A 19,281-nucleotide genomic window follows, 5' to 3' on the forward strand; every position below is an offset into this window, starting at 1 on the left:
GTCACAGCAAATTATTTCATTTTGTCGATCACATGACAGCAGAAAATCTCTAGGTTTAAATTTAGATCTTAGGTGTAATATCAAGAACTCTTTTCATGGATTTTTTTCAGTGACTATATCTTCACAATACAGTGTATAAAAGATCTACAGTCTGATTCATAATACTTAGTTACACTTCTGGTTAGCAAACCTCAGGACTTAAATGAATCACTGTACAAGATAACTCTAAAAGCCAAATAGTAGAATAGGTTAGATAGTAAAAGAATAGAAATATAAAACTAAAAATATTTCAAAATAATCAGAGATCCATACATTAAAAGTTGGACCTCATGAATTAGGTCCAAACAGGTCTTCCCTCGCATCTTCTTTAAAGGCATTTAAGCAACTGCAGGGCATGAACCATTTCTTATGCCTAGCAGTTGTAAGGGAGCTGAACTCTTACAAACCCCATGAATCTAATGCAAGAATTTTCACTGTGCCACCACTAAGCAGAAGATTTAAGAAACTGAATACCTAAACTGTGTGCCCATAAATCTGAAAACTTTTAAATGACTTTTCAAACAATTCATTAACTACAACTTCACAATTCTAGCAGAATCATTAATAAATTTTAGAATCTCCAAATGTCAGAATTATAAGACCTATGAAGACAGCTGATTATCATCAACAATCTTTATAAAAATATTTCTATTTTCCCCCATACACTATTAATCTTTCTGCTTAAGTATTCAACTTTCAAATGCAAGAATTATTCTAATATTGCATTTTAACAGGGAATGCTTCATGTCAGCTTTGACCTTGGCCTGACCCCTACAGAAAAGCTTTGTGTTTTGAGTTATGTGATGAATAGCTCTCTGGCTTTCCATTAAATCCAGGGCCACTGGTTGTCAACAGTGATGCTCAGAGGGGCAGTAAAGTAGTTTAGAAAAACAGAGATATTCTCTAAATTAGCTAATTAAATATTACATCTAGGCAAAAAAAGAAAGTCAGAGATCTTCTGCACTTATATTTCTACCTTAGCAAATCTGGAAGTACTTCAAGTAAGGCAATTTCATCATCTATACTGCTTTTCCAAAGACTAAGAAGACAATGAAGTATGGCTACACAATAGCCAAAACATACATAGGCTTGTTTGGCCTTCCTGTGCCAGAAATGAAGTAAACTTTCCTTTGCAGGATGCATCTGATTCACATTATTGAACAGGGTTCTCAGTTTGAAGGATTTATACTTTATTTACCCAGTTTATGTTCTTTTAAGACCAGGGCTTCTCTCCCTATGCCAGGACTACACATATAGTAGGTCCTTAATAACTATTTATTGGCCTAAATTTAGATTAAAGCGCATTAAGTTGAATTTAAATTCAGAAATGAAAGAATAATGATAATAAAGAAATCAGACTATCAGCCCTATTTTTCACCTGTGTCTGTTCTATCCTAGTACTTGGCACACACTATGCTCTCAATGAATGTTTGCTGAATGAATGAAAATCAGTATATTGAAATAATGACCACTTACTAATACAAATACCAGTTGGTTAATTGTATATAAAATATTCATGCTCATTTAGAAACATAAAACAGTAACAACAAATTCTGCCAACTCTTTTACCCCTATCTGACTTTAGAATATTCAATTTTCTAACTTCTGGGAATGCTTCCTTACCCTAAATTAATCTACCAACTTCAAAGTCATTTATACATGTTTTATTTTTATGGTACATTCAGGACAACAAGTTGGCAAGTTACTGATTTATTTTGAAGACACATGCAGGAAGGGTAATTTTAACTTGATTTGAAAAAGTGTATGGGACATATATATGAAATATGTACATATATTTATATATATACATAACATACACATATATATTATGAAATCTCCCCATATTCCTCTCAAGTTCTCTAAATCAAGTTATACATGCACATTACCATACATATATACACATATGCCTAGTATTTATTTATATTTATATTCTCAACATTCTGAAAGAAAACAAACAGCAGCCTTTAGGCTTATCTATGAGCTTAACTTAGATGAGTGGCTTTTTCCCCACTATACTCATCCCTAAGACTTTTTAACAAACATGTGATACGCTAGTCTGTGTCCAAGCTCACCTACAATTTCTTTTCTCCAAAGACAAGGCACATCTGCCACCTGCTCTACTCCGTGTCCCAGCAACAACTGTCGAGCAGCATAAAGATTGATTATCAGTCAAAAACCATTGCACAACACCAGATTTTGGTGGGTTAAGCTTGCTGATCCAGCAAGAGATGGTGTGAAATTTTCAGGAGTGTGTGCCAACATTTTGGTGCTAAAAGAACAGCAGTGCATGTCACAGTGAAACACAGCCAAAGATATGCAGACAAAGCAGAGAAGTTTTTGTTCTGGACTTGGCTTTCAAAGGATAAAAGAGCAAAACAAAAAATAGGAGGAAATGAGTTTGTACATTTAAAAATCATCCACCGAGCTTCGTCCTGTGTGTAACAATGTTATTTTAGGTACACACATCCGGGAAGTCTTCTAAGCTTAGCTGTAAACAATTTTTATATATCTCGTCCACAGTATCATTATCATATGAAAGGCAAGTTATTTCTTATTAATTAAAATTATCAACATTCTTAAGAAAGCACTCATTATATAGATATCTGCACATATAAAGCACTCACAGAAACACCCATAAAAACTCATGCTTATATACAAATAAATGATTAATGAATAAAAAATAAATGCAGCCATATCTTAAGTTAAAGCAAAAGCTGAAAATTATATGGGTCTATTTCATCATATAGGTAATTTTACTGAGTATTGTAGCAACAAGTTTCTTTACAAAGACCAAATCACCTTGAACTTTCTATTAAATTCAATAAATTATTTATTTCCTGATGATCAAACATTATTAAAAAAATCTTAGTATTATTTTATATAGTAACAGTAATAAAGAATTTTCATCACCTCAACTGCAGTGAATTCCAGAATTACTTTTCTTCTACTTATGCAATTACTGCCTAGACTTGCCTTTAGTTCACCAACTTTATAGCACTTGCAGAAAAAAATTACTTGTAAAAAGGTATAAAAAGCATAAAGGAGTACAGCAGTTAGAGATATTATGTTTATATGCCAAACTTGTTTCATTTAAATGTAATTACCATATACAGGACTTGATAACAAACTCTGGATATAACAAGCTTGGAAGAATATTCTTAGTGTACTTTCATTTACCTCTTAAAGTGTATTCTTTACCACTAAAGAAAGAAAAATGTTTCTTTTTTTATTTTAGAGAATCTCTACATTTTTTAAATATTAGAAACAGTGCACTTTAAAACAAACCTTACCTGCAAATGTGTCTAAAAATTATACATTTTTATGTTTCTATTTCATATATAATTCATAATATTAAAATTTCTGTTACATATATATATTTCAAGGTAAAAAAGTCAAGCTGAACCATTTACCTTATGAAAAATTTTATTAGGAAAATTACATGTATATCAGAATTATGTGTTCATTACTGGCCACATTTTCATAATTATGTTCATGCCATCTGAAAAATGACCAAGAGAGTAGTAAATGAATAAATGATACTTGAAACTTTGAACTATTTTCTAAGAGAATAAATCTAATGAATTATGTCTGTTGGGTGTCACAGAAACTAAACAGTAAATTCAATAATCTGATTTAATTTATTATATTTTCACCATTTAACCTCCTGCAGGCTCCCTAATGTCTATTCAGATCTATATTAAATTAAGCACCAGTGCTAATGAAGGGCAATAAACGTGGCTGTCAGTGGATTTTTCTTTCATTAACCACATTATCCTCTTACTGAGCTGTAAATGCGTAAACATTAGTTTTGTTAAACCATGCAAAAAAGACAGGATGGAAATCATTTTTTAATTGCATCCCTCAAGCAATTCACTGTATGTGGGGGTGGGAATTTCTTTTTCTTTTTTACCTTTAATTTTTTTGAATGGATCTAAAAAGGGCTCTCCCACAGAAACATAAACGTCGGCTTCATGGGGTACATCTTCAGGTTTGAGGGCTTCGGTGCCGTCTGCCAGGAACACTCGTCGCGCGGCCTTGTTCAGACGCAGCTTCTCCGTGCACTCCTCCAGCAACTGAAGACAGCGAGAGGTAAGAGAGGTGATTAACAACGAGGAAAGTAACACATTTCCATTAAACAAAAGGTGCTAACAATCAAAACTGAAATTTGAGTCAACTGCCAGAGTTCACTGCAGTAACTTCACCAATACAGTTAGTTTCTAGTAGTTGAAAATAGACAAATAAAAGGTAAATTGTAGCACTAAGAATATCTAATGATTGTCTAATTTTAGTCCTTAAATGTTCTGTCAGTTAAATGTTCTTATAACTAACTCTACAAGATATAAAGCCATTGCATTTGTTTAACTAAATACACTATTTATATATTGATGAAAAGAGAATGAAATGCCTGTGAGTTCTACGTATACATGAGCAATTTACACATTCACATTGCTTAGAAAAATTTTAACACGATGATTGTCATTTTTCTCATCTTTTGTATTATAAAGAGAGTAAAGGAAGAAATGAAGCACTGAAAACTTTTGAACACTAGTTACCAAGGGGATGGTTGGCACAGTGACCTTGGCAAAGACTGTCCGAGATCCGTTTCTGTAAGCTGTTACTCTAATCACTCGGGGTGGAGGTTTCTGTCTTTGAGACAGTCTACTCCAATTCCGAGCCGACTGAAGTTTTGAAGAAGAGAACTCTGCAACTCTGAAGAGAAAAAAAAGTAGAAATTGATGCACATTACCTAGTAAAAACATTCCAAAAGATATTGTCCTGGATATTTTTTAGAGCTATAAGCCCAAATGATTATTTATAAGTGTTCTTCAAAAAAACATTTTATAATTGCATATAACTACTTAAGTATTTGAAAACATTTAAAATAGGATAAGTTTGCCAAAACTGTTCATGTAAAACACATACATCAGAATAAGTCCTTTTAATTGTTTTACTTATAAAGCATCACAACACTCATTTTTTTAAATTCCAGTTATAAATTCTGATAGAAAGCAAAAAAATAGTAATATGGTCTTAACATTATAAAATAGTGAAAAAATGTTCTCTTAAGTTTTCATGTTTATCAAAGTTCTTTGACTTCTTTCAAAAGATTGCAAATTCAAATAGATTGTAACTAAATTTTTTATTCCAAAGTTAATTGTAATTGCTTTCATTTCAAAGCATTCAGAGGCAGTAAGAGAAGATTTCTAAGTTTTTTCTTCAGTCAAAACCAGTGTCAATCCTTACAATTTTCTCAGCAGAAGTACATGTCAATGACTGCCATGTCAAATTTCTTCCTTCAGAGTTCTCAAACTAACCTGTCATTTCTTAATGCCACAGAAGGCAAAGCAAACATTTTAAAATAAAAACTTGAGGGAAATTAAAATCACAAAATACCCACCTACTTAAATATATGAAAATAATGGGAGTATCAGTTTCTTGGTTTGATTTTTATTTTACAGACATTTTTTTCTATCCACCAACTCTTAGGTTAAAAGTGTATGATAAAAAGGTCTATAATAACAACTTTGATGTGAAAATACAAAAAACTACTTTACGATAATTTCATTGCAATTTAATTTTATTTTAAAATGATGGTTAAATATCAAAAGTATACATTTCCATTTTTAAACAAATATCTGGTAAGCAAAGATATTTCATGTCCTAGACTGACTTCCGCTCCAAATATTTTTTTTAGTTTCATATTATCTGAGTTGAAGTATACTTCATGTTTTCCACAAACGTAATCAACAACATTCTACTCTTACGCTCTCACAGAAAAAAAAATAAAACAAAACAGAAACAAAACTCTAGAGACAGAGATGTGTTCCATTTTAATGTCTGAAACAGTCAACTGAATCGTTATACATTCTGGTCAAAGGAAGAGCCTTCAGCAGTTGGTTGAAAAGAACAGAGGGACAGCTTTGATTACCTCAGTTGACCCACTGGAGCCCTGACGGGTCTGCTTCTCTTGGAGGCTGATATAAAACAAGAATTGTTTTTACTGTTTGATTTGTAGCTCTCCGGGTCTGATATTTCATCATGGCTGTGATCTGATGCTTTTTGATGTGTGGAGCAATCTTGAAGTCCTGACCCTTCTGATATTGCTGCTGAAAGCAAAAGTCTGTCGGGGCCAAACTGAGGCTGCAAATAATCTTCAGTAGTTTTAATTACTGCTTTTGCCTGGGATGACATTAACTCCCTGGAAGAAACAATCCATGGAAGAATACAGTGAATTGATTTGTAATCAGTTATTACGAGTACCACATGATAACTAGTTTTGTTCTATGTGCTAGACAAAATACCATACCTTTAGCCATTATTTTGTTTAATCCTTACAATATCCCTGGGAAGTAAATACTATTGTTACCCCCACTTTCCAGATTTAAGACAGTGTGGCTCAGAGAGGCTAATTAACTTGCCCAAGTACAGGGAGAAACTGAACGCAAGCTTGTCCCAAGACAAAACCAACATTCATAACCGCTAAACTTAATTACTACTTAAAGAAGAAAGCTGGGTAAGCCTTGACACAATCTAAGTAAAATTTTTAAATTCTTAGATTAATTTATTAAAACACTAGCACTCTGTTAAGTATTAGAAAATGTAAAACTTAAAGAGATGTGGCTCCTACCCTTGAGAAGCTTACAACCAATCCTTGATAAAGAGAGAATATATGTTAAATTAACTGCTTAGGATTATGGGTGTGAATTAATTTCAAATGCAAAACAGAATGCCTTGAAGGCAAATTTTTGTCTGCGGAGTAAGGTTGGTGAAGGCGTCACAGCGGTCCTGAGGTTAGGGTGACGAACCCGTCCTGGTTTCTTCAGGACTATCCTGGTTTCGGCACTGAAAGTCACACATCCTGAGTGTTTTAGCTGACACGGGTTATTACCAGGATACACAGAAAGTTAAGACAATGAAGCCACTCCAGGAAGGCACAAAGAGAATCAGAAATCCATTCACTGCTTTCTAAGACACACCAGTCACGTAAGTACAAGTTGGGTAAACTGCCAATTTTTGACTCAGCAACTGCATGTTCCCGTTCCTCTTCCTGTGTCATTAGCACCTAACCTACCTCTGCCCGCCTCCTCTCGAATCTGCTACCTTCCTCACGAGTCTCCCCATTTCTATTCCACATCACCTTCTGCAGACTCTCCTGGCGTGACTTACATTCAATTCCCCCAAAAGTTTAATTTCATCAACAGACACTAAAGGGCATTCATACTGGGTAGAACTTTCTAGCTAGGTGACCTCAAACACCACTGGCAAGACTGTGGATGGCAAACTAACCATCTCTCACCAAAAAAACTATGGAGAGGACCACAGGATAACATGGTACAGAAGAATTGCAGTAAGATGGGCTCTCGGATGCCTCCCAAGTAGGAGAACATAATCGGCAAGCTGGCATGGCTTCCTGCTACACTGAGATAAGCAGAAACGCTGTACATTGATTGATTGAAATGCTCGCTAAAATACCTCACACAATTTAACTTACTACCAAATGCTTTTAAATTTAACAACTACTCAAAGGCTATTCTGATTATTTTAATACAAATCCTCCACTTCTAATCATAAACAGAAGAATGTAATATTGGGATCGTTAACCCAGTCCTGAACCTTGTGGCCCAATAGTTTGTTGATAGTGTTGGCCCAACGGGATGTGTGTTGTAAGGTAGGATTCCCCTTAAGGCCCCCAGCATGATAATCCCATTGTTCTAATACAGAACTTTATCCCCCTCAAAATCCTTCCAATTTTTTTTCTCAGTCCCTGACCGTCCCAAGAACAATGAGGTCACTGGGAGGTGCTGCCCCGTGGTGCTCCCAAACACTCCTGCGCCTGGGATGCCGTTATTGCTTCGAGCAGGGGTGGGGAGGAGAAACACTTCTCTGACCCTACCCTCTGCTGTGCACTGCACCCTGACGTTGTAAGCAGAGTCCCAGAGTCTTCCTTAACAGTTCCATAAGCTTTTAGCCCTTATTTGCTCAATTATATGTGTTCGAACTCAGTCCAGAGGCCAGACAAGGGATAAATGGTATATCCTATGGATAAAAATAGTAACAATAATAAAAGCTAATACTTACAGGGCACATACAGTGACAATCACTGTTTTAAGCATGTATAGCTTCACTTAACCCTCAAACAGCCCTTTCTTATTTCCCCCTTTTACATATAAGTAAACTGAGGGCTTAAGGAATTTGCCAAAGGTCACAGAGCAGGCAGGTGTCAGAGACACGACTCAGATCCAGATAGTTTGGCTACACAATCTCTGCACTTTATCATGATCCTATAGTATTATTCTCAGCAACACTAAAACATCCTTCCTTCCCATTAGTAAGAAAATTGAAATTCCTTTTCAAAAGAGTTCAGGAAAAAGGAGAGCTATAAGAAGGGGCGTTGGAATTTAGAATATGGTAGGGCAATAGGGCGGTGGGCAAAGGAGGTTCATCTACTTTAGCAGCAGCAAACCAGTAGCTCTCTTACTTTATATATGAGGTCTGTCCAGAAGGTATCCAGCCAGGTAATATGAAAAATAGAGACATTTATTGAAGAAGATACAAGAAACATTGTATGTAAGACAATGCCTCAGTCCCCTTCAAAGTAGGCACCTTGGGACCCCAGACAGTTCTCCCAATAAACATCAGCTGCCCTGTTGTATTTTCCTGAATCTTATGGATGGTCTGAAATCTCCTCCCTTTCAAAGGTGATTTTAGTTTTGGGAAAAGCCAGAAGTTGCAGGGCACAAACCTGGGCTGCAGGGTAGCTGAGTCACCTGGGTGATTTGATGTTTCACCAAAACACTCTGTATGAGACATGATACATGAGTGGGTGTGTCATCCTCATGAAGCTTCCAATCACCAGCTGCCCATAGCTTTGGCCTTCTGAATCATCTGAATAGTGTCTGCGGAGGAATGTTAAAGCTTAATGCAACACTTGATGCAGATTCATTCCTCTACTCACTTAGTCCCTTTGAATGCGACAGCCACACAGTGCACATGCTCACTTAGCTGCATCTACCACACCCTACTGACTAGTACAGTGAAGTCGTCATTGTTCACACATGCACATTCCAGTCTACTCTCCTTGGCTGCCAGGTTACATTAATGTCCCATAAACTGCTCTCATTATATTACAATAGCTGGACTTTTCCCAGACAGCCTTGTAGCTATAATCTCTTGATTGTATTTAAGTAACCATAATTGTAAAATCCCCATTTTTTCTTTCTCTTGTTTCTCCCCACTTTTTCCTTTAAAACATCCTTTTTTCTCTGTGCAAAGATCTCTTAGAAATCCCATTTCATTCATATTTTTTAAAGTGAACTGCCTCTACATCCAGATTTGTATATAACTTCATAGTTATCTTCTTCCCAAAGACAGTTTTGGCCTTTTGAGAAGTTAGCTTATTCACATGTATATATTCACATAGTAATCTCCTTCATCAAGACTCTCTTTGTCTTTTAGTTGAGAATTTAGTTTGTTTACATTGAATATATACTCAAAGAGTTAGCTCACCAAGACAGTCTTTGTCACTCAATTGAAAACTTATATTGTAATCTGATTTGTTTTCAATTTTTCCTATCTGTTCTATGTTCTTTTATTTTTTTAACTTTACCCCTTTATCTTTCCTGTGCTTCTTATAAATTATTAATTATATAAATTTTGTATTATAATTTATTTTAAGATCTACATTTTGGCCCTGGCTGGTGTAGCTCAGTGGACTGAGCAAGGGCCTGCGAACCAAACAACCGTGGTTAGATTCCCAGTCAGGGCACATGCCTGGGTTGCAGGCCAGTTCCCAGCAGGGGACGCACAAGAAGCAACCATACATTGATATTTGTCTCCCTCTCTCCTTCCCTTACCCTCTAAAGATAAATAAATAAAATCTTTTAAAATTTTATTTAAAAAATCTACATTTTCTTTTAGCTGTCTTTTATAAGATTTGAAAAGTTGTATGATAGTATTCTTCAACTCTGTTTTTCCAAACTGATACTAAATTTAGTTTAGTGCTATGGTTACTTTTATTTATTGGCTGATCTGAAGTCTCCATGGATGGGTGTAGGAATTCCATGTGAATTCCTAAAACCAACTGTTTTAGGAAATGGTCCAAAAAAGTATAACCTCACATTGTCCTCACTGATGAGGCTTTCTACCACATGCTGCGACTTGAGCTAATTTTATAAAACATAATCTATTTTTAACAGTCCATGTCAGTCTTACTATCTTGTCCTGGAAGTCTGCTATGTCTCTACTGTAAATCTTTCATTATATCTGTAAATAATTCACATATACACAGACTTCAAGTGGTTCCTTCTTCAGTAAGATTTCCATGCTACCTACATACATAGTAACATACTGCCCTGGTAGATTTGCCCAGGACAAAGGGAGGAACATACTGCCCAGGACATCTGCCCTGGTAGATTTGATAGCTGGAATCATTACATCTCATTAATCATTTCCTGCCATGAAAATGCTAGACCTAAATTTCTTTAAAATATTTCAATTCATCACTGTAATATTACTTTTACCACTGGTACAAAAGAATTTTTTCAGCCTGAAAACTAAGTCACTATATTAGGTTGACACAGGAATATCAATCATATTACTTCAAAAATACTCCTTTTTTTAGATTATTTATTTATTTATTTTTAGAGAGAGAGGAAAGGAAAGAAAAAGAGAGAGAGAGAAACATTGATTAGTTGCCTCTTGCACGCCTCTGACTGGGGACCTGGCCCACTACCCAGGCATGTGCCCTGACTTGGAATGAATAACCAGCCACCTTTTGGTCCCCTGGCCAGCACTCAATCCACTGGGTCACACCAGCCAGGGCAAAAAATTCATCTTTTAAAAGAATATCTATGTATCTAATCTATCAAACATCTGTCTTAGTTTTCTATTGTTTTGCAATGAATTACCACAAACTTAGTGGCTTAAAACAGCACCTGTTTATTACTGCACAGTTTTCACGTATCAGAAGTCTGGGCAATGCTCAGCTGGATCCTCTGCTCGGAATCGCAAAATAACAAAATAACCCCAGCTGGCGAGCTGGGGTTACGGTCTCATCTGATGCTCAGGGCCTTCTTCCAGGCTCATTCAGGGTTTTCCAGACATTAGTTCCTTGTAGCTACAGAACTCATAGTGACAATCATCTCTGAGGCCAGCACAAACTCATTCACCTCTCTGACTTTTCTGACTCTCCCCTCCAAACTCTCACTGAGGAGTTGATCTGATTAGGTCAGGTCCAGCCAGGATAACCTCCCATTTGATTAACTAAAAAGCAACTGATTATGCACCATAACTACATCTGCAAAAATCTCCTTTGGCACTTTATGTAACCTGAGTGTATCATGGGAGTGACATCCCATCACACTCACCCACCCCACTCAGGAACAGGGGGTTATCCCAGGCATACGTACAGGGGGTGGGAAACTTGGGCACCATATTAAACTTCTGCCTACTATACAAGCTATATAATCACTTAGGTTTTATTATCTATTTTTCATACCAAATTTAGATCCAGGTATTTTATTTTCCAGAAAATTCTAAGGTAATTACCTAAGATTATAATTTTACATCCAAGATATACATAATAATACACATAAACGCACACATACAGAGAGAGAAAGAGAAGCACTGGTTTGTTGTTCCACTTACTCATGCATCCATTGCTTGATATTTGCATGTGTCCTGACCAGAGATCGAACCCGCAACCTTAGTGTACTGGAACAATGCTCTAAACAACTGAGCTATCCAGTCAGGGTCTCACTCAAGGTATTTGAAAGAATGTGCCATAGATGCTGATGGGAAAATCCAAAGTGGAACTTTAAAAATGTTTGCAGTTAGAACTCATTATTATTAGAATAAATTACTTCTTCAAAGTGGTGTTTTAAAGGAGAGTGTTGGCAGAGGCAATCACTTGGATGTAAACGGTCCAGTATGTTTCTTTTAAAAACATCAGCTACATTACTGCTGATTTAGTTTACCATCAGTTATTGAAAAAATATTTATTTGAACAATTTGGATAATATTATTAGAAATTAAGTCATAAAAACATCAAAGAAAAATGTGGTTATGATGTCTATATGTATATACAAAATACAAATATTTAAAATTTTATGTGTGCTTAGAAGAGTTAATATGTGTCAAAACTCAACCTTAAAGTAGTATAAATAAAAACCTGTAGTCAATTTAAAAAGATCCAGTTTAGGTAAATATATCTGGTAGACAACTTCTACATATGATACAATGGATATGACAAATCACAGAATTACATACGAAGGCATATTAAGAAGTGAACTAAGCATGTATCTGTTTCTCAAGTAGTTCTATGCCTCATCTGTTTGTTGACTTTCCACTGTAACCAAACAGATTAGCAGGGACAGGTCTTAGACATGTAGAATTTATAAGTCCCGTGACAAACCACGCTCCTGTTTAATTATGCTTTACTCGCTTTGGTTTTTACTTAATCTAATTTACAATTTTTGCTTCAAAGCAACAACTAAGTAAAGATGTGAGGGCTAAAAGTATAAGAAAATATGCTTGGGGAGGAATATTTAAAAAGCAGATAAATAGACCATGGTTAGATTTAAGAGCGTGACTCTAATTTTGACAAGAGCAATTTTTCTTCTCATTTCCTTTGCTTTAATGGCATTAGTGAATCTTAGTGGCTTTTTTATAGCAGTTTGAAGAAAAATCCTAATAAAGGCATGCTTGTTTATCTCGTATTCAAGGACTTCTAACAGCTGGTGCTGCTCATCGCCCCCTGCAGTATCCCTCAGCTATAACCGCACCTCATTGCCTTCCATAGTTATCTGCATGCCCAGTGGTGTTCACTCAGCAGATCTGTACCCGTCACATGAATCTGTCAGTGAGTAAATGTTTAATAAATGTGAACCTGAACTTGGTGCTTATGTTTTCTAGAAACCTCTTCCATGATAGCAATAATTGTCTAGTAGAAGAGATAATGTTAAACAAATGGTCACACACATTAATTTACAAGGACTGGGATTAGTGCTATGAAGGAAAAGTCCCGGCTACTATAAGGGAGAAATTCAGAGGTTAGGGGTATAGAGAAAGCCTGGAAAACTGTTCACGCTGAGAAGACGCATAAGAAGAGTTAACCCCACCAGACTGTAGTCAATCCTTACTCCAAATCAGGTGCTGTATGTGAACGGACACTTTGTTTTACATATTGATATGTTTGCTTTGTGATTTCAGATGATTTCATATCCCATTTGCAAGGGTAAGATCCTTGTTTTACATGTTTTACACTTCCACAGGGACGCAACCAGATTAATGTGCGGGAATTATGCTGTGATGGTTACGACATTGTACAAAAATATTACAACATTGCTGACAAGAAATGAACACAATTTAAGAAATAAAATATAATAAAGCTCAAGCCAAGAGTTATGTCAGGTGATGCTCATTTTATCTAAGTCAGTCCCCTAATTTTTATTAAATGACAATATTCAATTACATTTGAGGATTCAACCTCTTGAGATCCCCTTGAAAGCTAACCCCGATCGACTCCAGGGAAGGAATCATCAATGGTCTAACCCCAATAATGGTAGTTCCATTTCCCTTGTAGGATAACTGTAGGGTAACCCTTGCAGTTTAAGTAATCAGCTTGGGATTGCACTTTGGCCAACAGGACATCAGAAAAAGGCTTCAAGGTTTGTTGGGGTTGGGGAGGGGTTGTTGCCATAGAAAAAAAGATGTAAGCCATCAAACATTCATCTTCTTTATTAGACATCTTGTTAAGAGAAACTGTGATAAGGCATCTTGCCAGTAGGAGTCCTCAAACCCAAGAATCTAGCCAATATTCTGAAGATGGCAGCAGTAAAGATACAAAGAGCCACATTCCTCAGTAACACTGCTGAACTACTGAATCTAACCCTAGAAATGCCCTGGTGCTGAAGCTCTACTTATGCGAAGTAATGACTATTCCTACTTTTTAAAGTCGCTTTCGGTAGAGTTTCCTGTTACTTTCTAATTGTAGCCTAATTTACATGAACAACTTTCTAATCATGTTTGCTTTACTTTTATTCAAAATCTATGAATTTTGAATCATTTTAGAAGGAGTTAAAATATATACTAATGTGATAGTTTCTCAAAAATCTATTTTACTTAATAAAAACTGTTTCACCAGAAATGTCAGCACAGGCATAAAATGGCACGGAATTTTTTAAATTTTCTTCCTTTTTTGAAACACAAAGCATCTTTGGTGAGCTTAGATTTCTATGACAGAAATCTCCCTGTGGCTAATAATTCTATTCATAAGCAGAAAGTGTGGCTACTTTGACAGATCGTGGCTCAGTAACAAACGTGCAGGTCTGAGTTATCACACAGTTCGGATGTGAATGCAACGGCAGGGTAATGACAGTTGCCAAGGATTTGTACTCGCTGTCACTTCATACCAGTGTCGCCTGTCAAAATGTCTCTTTTTCTTATACAGAAGCCATAGAATTTTTATGGATAGCAATTACCTACGATATACAATGAAGTACATCAAATCTAACAACCAGTCTTTAGCCCATCATTATTTGGTACTCTCTTTGTTAAATGTAGTCAACCATTTTCATCTAAATTATTTATTTATACTGTATATTTGACAAGCATATATTTCTCGCTTTATATTCTTATGGCATTTAAACCTTCCCAAAGAGTTATTTTTTAATATTGTCATTTGTAAAACTTATCTTTATCCTATTACCATTTTAATAGTAATTAAACTCTCTAATTGGAATAAATACAAATAAGAAAATATAAACATAAAGAAAAATGACCCTAAAGTACATTCAGTAATAAATCATCACCTTAAAACACTGGTGTACAACCAATAAGAGAAATAACCCCATGTATGTCTGATGAGTGTAAACTTATATAAAATCTCTGGAGTAGACAAAGCACAAAGATTTCACTAAACCTCACCCTACACTTTCCCCAACTTCATGGAATGAATAACCTTCAAAGATACAAAAAAAACTTTCTACAGTTGGTAGATAAAATGTGTTTTAAACATCATGGAAAGTCAATAATAAAAGTGAATAATTCACTCACATTTTATTTACAACACCAGAAGAAACTATAAACCTAGTTTGGCCTAGATGTGTTGGTAAGCATGTACCAACTGATATATCTGGACAGAAATCATCCCACCTACAGGGAAAAAAAACACTACTACTGTTTGCATGGACATACAAAGGGATAAAAATAAGGTACATCTAAAATCTAAAACTGTGGGGTTCACAGATGTTATATATAACTTTTCCAGAGGAAATTAAGTTTCAAAAAGAAATAGTCTTTTGACATTTTTTAAACATTTTTTATTTAGTTATTGTTCAAGTACAGTTTTCTTCTTTTGACATTTTTAACGGAAATAATATATGAATGTTCAGATCTGTAGAGATTTTTTCAGCTTAAAGAAAAATTCTAAAAAAAATGATGAGCCTGCGAAAGTGTGATTAGTTGGCAGTGGAGGTTGAAAACAGTGGGAGCTGTTACATTGCTTCATTCACTATTGCGGACTCCCCTCACTCCCTTCCGCTACCCACTCCATGGTGGGAACTGATGGCTCATCTTTTGAATATCGAAATTAGGCTATATGACCAAATGTTTCCACTTCAGAGGAGACTCTAAAACTCATTCCAATTAAAAATATCCAAGATAACTAAAATGACATAAAAAATGAGTGAACAGATTAGGTGCAGTTCGTCTCCTTGAGAGCCAGATTAAAAGAATACAATGGATAAAAATCATGAAATTACATCCTTAGATGATCATCTGCTACAAATCATTAAAACAAAACATTTTCTATGTGAGACAGAAAGAGATAATTTTATAACATTCTCTTCATTTTAAAATGCAATTTTATTTGAAAGTCTTTCACTCAGCATTCAAAGACACCTTCTGTAAGTATGACAGAACTGCCCCTCGAGACTTGTGAGCAATAAGTCTTTTCCCATCCATGTCACCTGGGATGCATTAGACTACAGCTGGGTATGAAAAGTTTACTATTGTACTGCTTTTCTGGAAGTCACCCCAGGAATGAGGCTAGACTTCTCCAGTCATCTGACCTCTTAGTGGTAAGTCATGAAAGGGGAAGATACAGACCTTTGGCACAATATGCGGAACTCATTTATACTGCTGGTGATTGGTTGTCTTGGGGGAAGGACCCTGGCACAGCAGTTTTCACTCTATTACAAGTAAATGTAGAAGTGATAGAGGGAAAAGAAGAATGAAACAATACCAGAAAAAAAAAAGAGTGAATGATGGAAATATAACAAAGAGTAAATTAACAGCATCAGGTGACACTGGAAGTGATTGATCACTGTATGGTTGCAATAAATGGGTTTAATATATGCGAGCACATTTTATAAAGTGTACAATTGCTAATTAGTGTAGAAAAGCACAATCTCTGTGATATAAGTAAAGGAACAACAAATTGACTATATTTTAATAATTGTTTCTCATTAAAAGATCACAAAGATGGTAAAAGAAGAAAGGTAGCAAGGAAAACAAGAGTGAGACAAGAGAAGTTTTAACCTCAGTCAAAAGAGAAACGTCTTTGCTCACAGAGAAAACTGCCCCTCTCTGATGATCATATTAGTACAAACAGGTCTCAGATTACCATTACCCTTTAAGAGCGTCACCCTTTCCAGTTTGAAATTCATCATTTTCTTTTTCATGAAAGTAAAAGCTCTCTGGGCATTGTCTTTGACTTTCCATTCAATTGCCAAGAAGCGGGTTACTTCGCTTTCTAGGTACGTTATAATCAAAGTAAATGGTAACAGGCAATAGTGACAGAAAGGAAGTTTGGATTGAGAGAAAGAGATGACTGAAACAAACTATAAACAATCAGGTGATGGAAAAGTGTCCCAGGAAAGACTGACATATAAAAAAAAATTTTTTTAAAGCCAGTTAAAGAAGCTCAGAATCAAAGAAAGAAAATTGGGGGGGGACAGAAAAAAATGAATAAAATAATTAGTGCAATGGAAAAACAGTAAAGAATCTAGAAATGCACAAAAGACAGCTGGAACAAAAAGGGAATGTGCTACAATTTTGAAAAGGAAAGGTAAAAATAAATTGTAAAGGCAATAAAAATATGCAAGTACACATTTTATTAGCACTGGCTTTTGTATAAAGGAATACTTAAAAACCCTATTTAAAATTTTTTCCATTTCTTATTGAAAAAAACACTATCATGAGTGACATAGTTCTAAATTATTGGATAATAATTTACCAAAAACTATCTAGCAATATATTTAGTACACTGTGTAAATGATCTCATACACTGCAAATATTCCTCATAACTCAAAGGAATAAGGCAAAACAGAGATGAGCTGAAAGTCCAGATTCCATTTTCATCTAAATTTAGTGACAAACACAAAAGGAATCTATGTTCTAAGATATAAATATGACCTAGAATTTCTATAAGGAGTTTACATCTTAATTTATGAATATTTTCTTCAATGCTCTTATAGTTCATGTTTTCTGTCTAACATAATGACAACTTCATCACGTTTAACCAACCAATAGTCCAATAGCTCATCAATACCCGACATACTTTTTTGTTCTTTCACATTTTTTCTAGCCTCAACCTAGGACACTTTTGATTTTTTTTAAAGAGAGGAAGGGAGACAGGAAAAGAGAGAAACATCAATCTGAGAGAGAAGCACCAACTGGATGCCTCCCATACACACCCCAGCCAGGGACAGAACCCACAAACCAGGTATGTGCCCTGACCAGGAATCGAACCCTTGACCTTTCCGTTACAGGACAACACCCCAACCCAATAAGCTACACCAGCCAGGGCCACTCTTCACTTTCTAATAGAGAAAAGAAAAACCACAAGAAGAATACTTCCGTCTCCTCTGCTTTATATTTCATGCAAGTGTGGTAGAATACATTTCTAGCTGTGGACTTAGATCTATATGGATTCCAATCATACCTTCTCTACTGATCAGCTGCGGGACCTTGTTTATGTTGATTAACTTCTCTAAGTATTTGTTTCCTCACAGGTAAAATGGAGATTTTTTAAATATTATCGACCTTATATTCCTCCCATTTTTTGAGAAGTAAATAGATACAATTCAAGTTAACTAGCACATAGTAAATCTTATTTTCCCTGCATTATTGTTATTTTCATAATGCTACCTGTCCAAGTCAGACTCCAGTGATAATGTTAATGGCAACACCTATCTTTTACTTCCCACAAAATAGAAAGAATCCAAGGACCATAAGCCAGGCAACAACCCTCTCAGCTCACACATCTCTCAGTTATTACTCACATCATGATCTCCACAAAATCTTGAGCATTTACGAGGACAACTTTATAGAAGCACTTTAACCCCTTTGGAATTCAGTTCAAGCTGCTGAAATAATAACCTTCCCTTGTTAAACCACTTGAAACGTATTTTCAATTGAGTGAAAGTCACCCCCAGTGAAAGTGCCTTTGGAGCTGCTCTGCAGCGGAGCATCCACGGCTGCAGTCAAGGGAGACGAGGGAGACCAAGAAAGTGCTGCTCTGTGATCTCCTCTTTCTCCTTTTGACATTTTCAGCTAAGAATACGGAAGAACGTTGTTCGATTTAAAATGTAAAATCCTCCTGTTCTCAGTTGAGACCAGGCATGAATCACGATCTACTTCTCATCACGTTCTAGACTGTGCAGCAGTTGCTAAATGTGCAACGCCCTTGACAATGAACAGAGATGAGAGCCTCCAGGAAGACAAAATCATAGATCTAAGTCACTGGTATAAGCCTTCTTAAGAAAAGAAAAAAATGATGACTGGTTGCAAAGTATTTAAATTTTTATTGCTTGCCAGAAAACTGCTTCTTATACAAACATAACGTAACATCAGAAATATGTTGTTGAGAAGTGCAGCACGATACTTTCTTTTGGCCTGTTCTTCGGCCCTTTCCCTTTGGAAACTACCTTCCTCCTGATTCTAAGGCGACCGTAAGTTCTGAGGCCTTGCTTTCTGAGCAGGGAAGTCAGTGGGTCCAAGGCTAGAGAAACAAATGTCTTCCCCAAGACACAGCAATTGCTACATCAGAGTCCCCGTGAAGGAGACGAAGTGGCTTTCTGTTCTCTGGGGTGGCTAGCTGTACGAACAATGTACGTAGCCAAAACAGATGAGGGCAAAAGAGGGCTAAAGAGAGATTTAAAAAGGGAGAGATGCCTGATGACAATACTTGAATGCCTGAAACCGGCCATTAAAAACAACCGCAGCTCACTTCCAGCCAAG

General features: G+C 35.9%; 1 protein-coding gene across 1 annotated transcript in view; it reads right to left on the reverse strand.

The window, feature by feature from the left end:
• The window catches only part of DCDC1 (doublecortin domain containing 1), a 383,276-nt gene that overhangs the window by 342,361 nt on the left and 21,634 nt on the right, over positions 1 to 19,281 (reverse strand). Inside the window, exons 2-4 of the mRNA XM_053673152.1 lie at positions 5,969 to 6,238; positions 4,593 to 4,749; positions 3,950 to 4,112 (exon numbers count right to left, since the gene is read on the reverse strand). Of these exons, the coding sequence (XP_053529127.1) occupies positions 3,950 to 4,112; positions 4,593 to 4,749; positions 5,969 to 6,238 (590 nt within the window). The remainder of the gene's footprint in view (positions 1 to 3,949; positions 4,113 to 4,592; positions 4,750 to 5,968; positions 6,239 to 19,281) is intronic.

Source organism: Artibeus jamaicensis, unplaced genomic scaffold, assembly GCF_021234435.1.
Source record: "Artibeus jamaicensis isolate MK-2021 breed Jamaican fruit bat unplaced genomic scaffold, CSHL_Jam_final contig_797, whole genome shotgun sequence".
Classification (NCBI taxonomy): domain Eukaryota; kingdom Metazoa; phylum Chordata; class Mammalia; order Chiroptera; family Phyllostomidae; genus Artibeus; species Artibeus jamaicensis.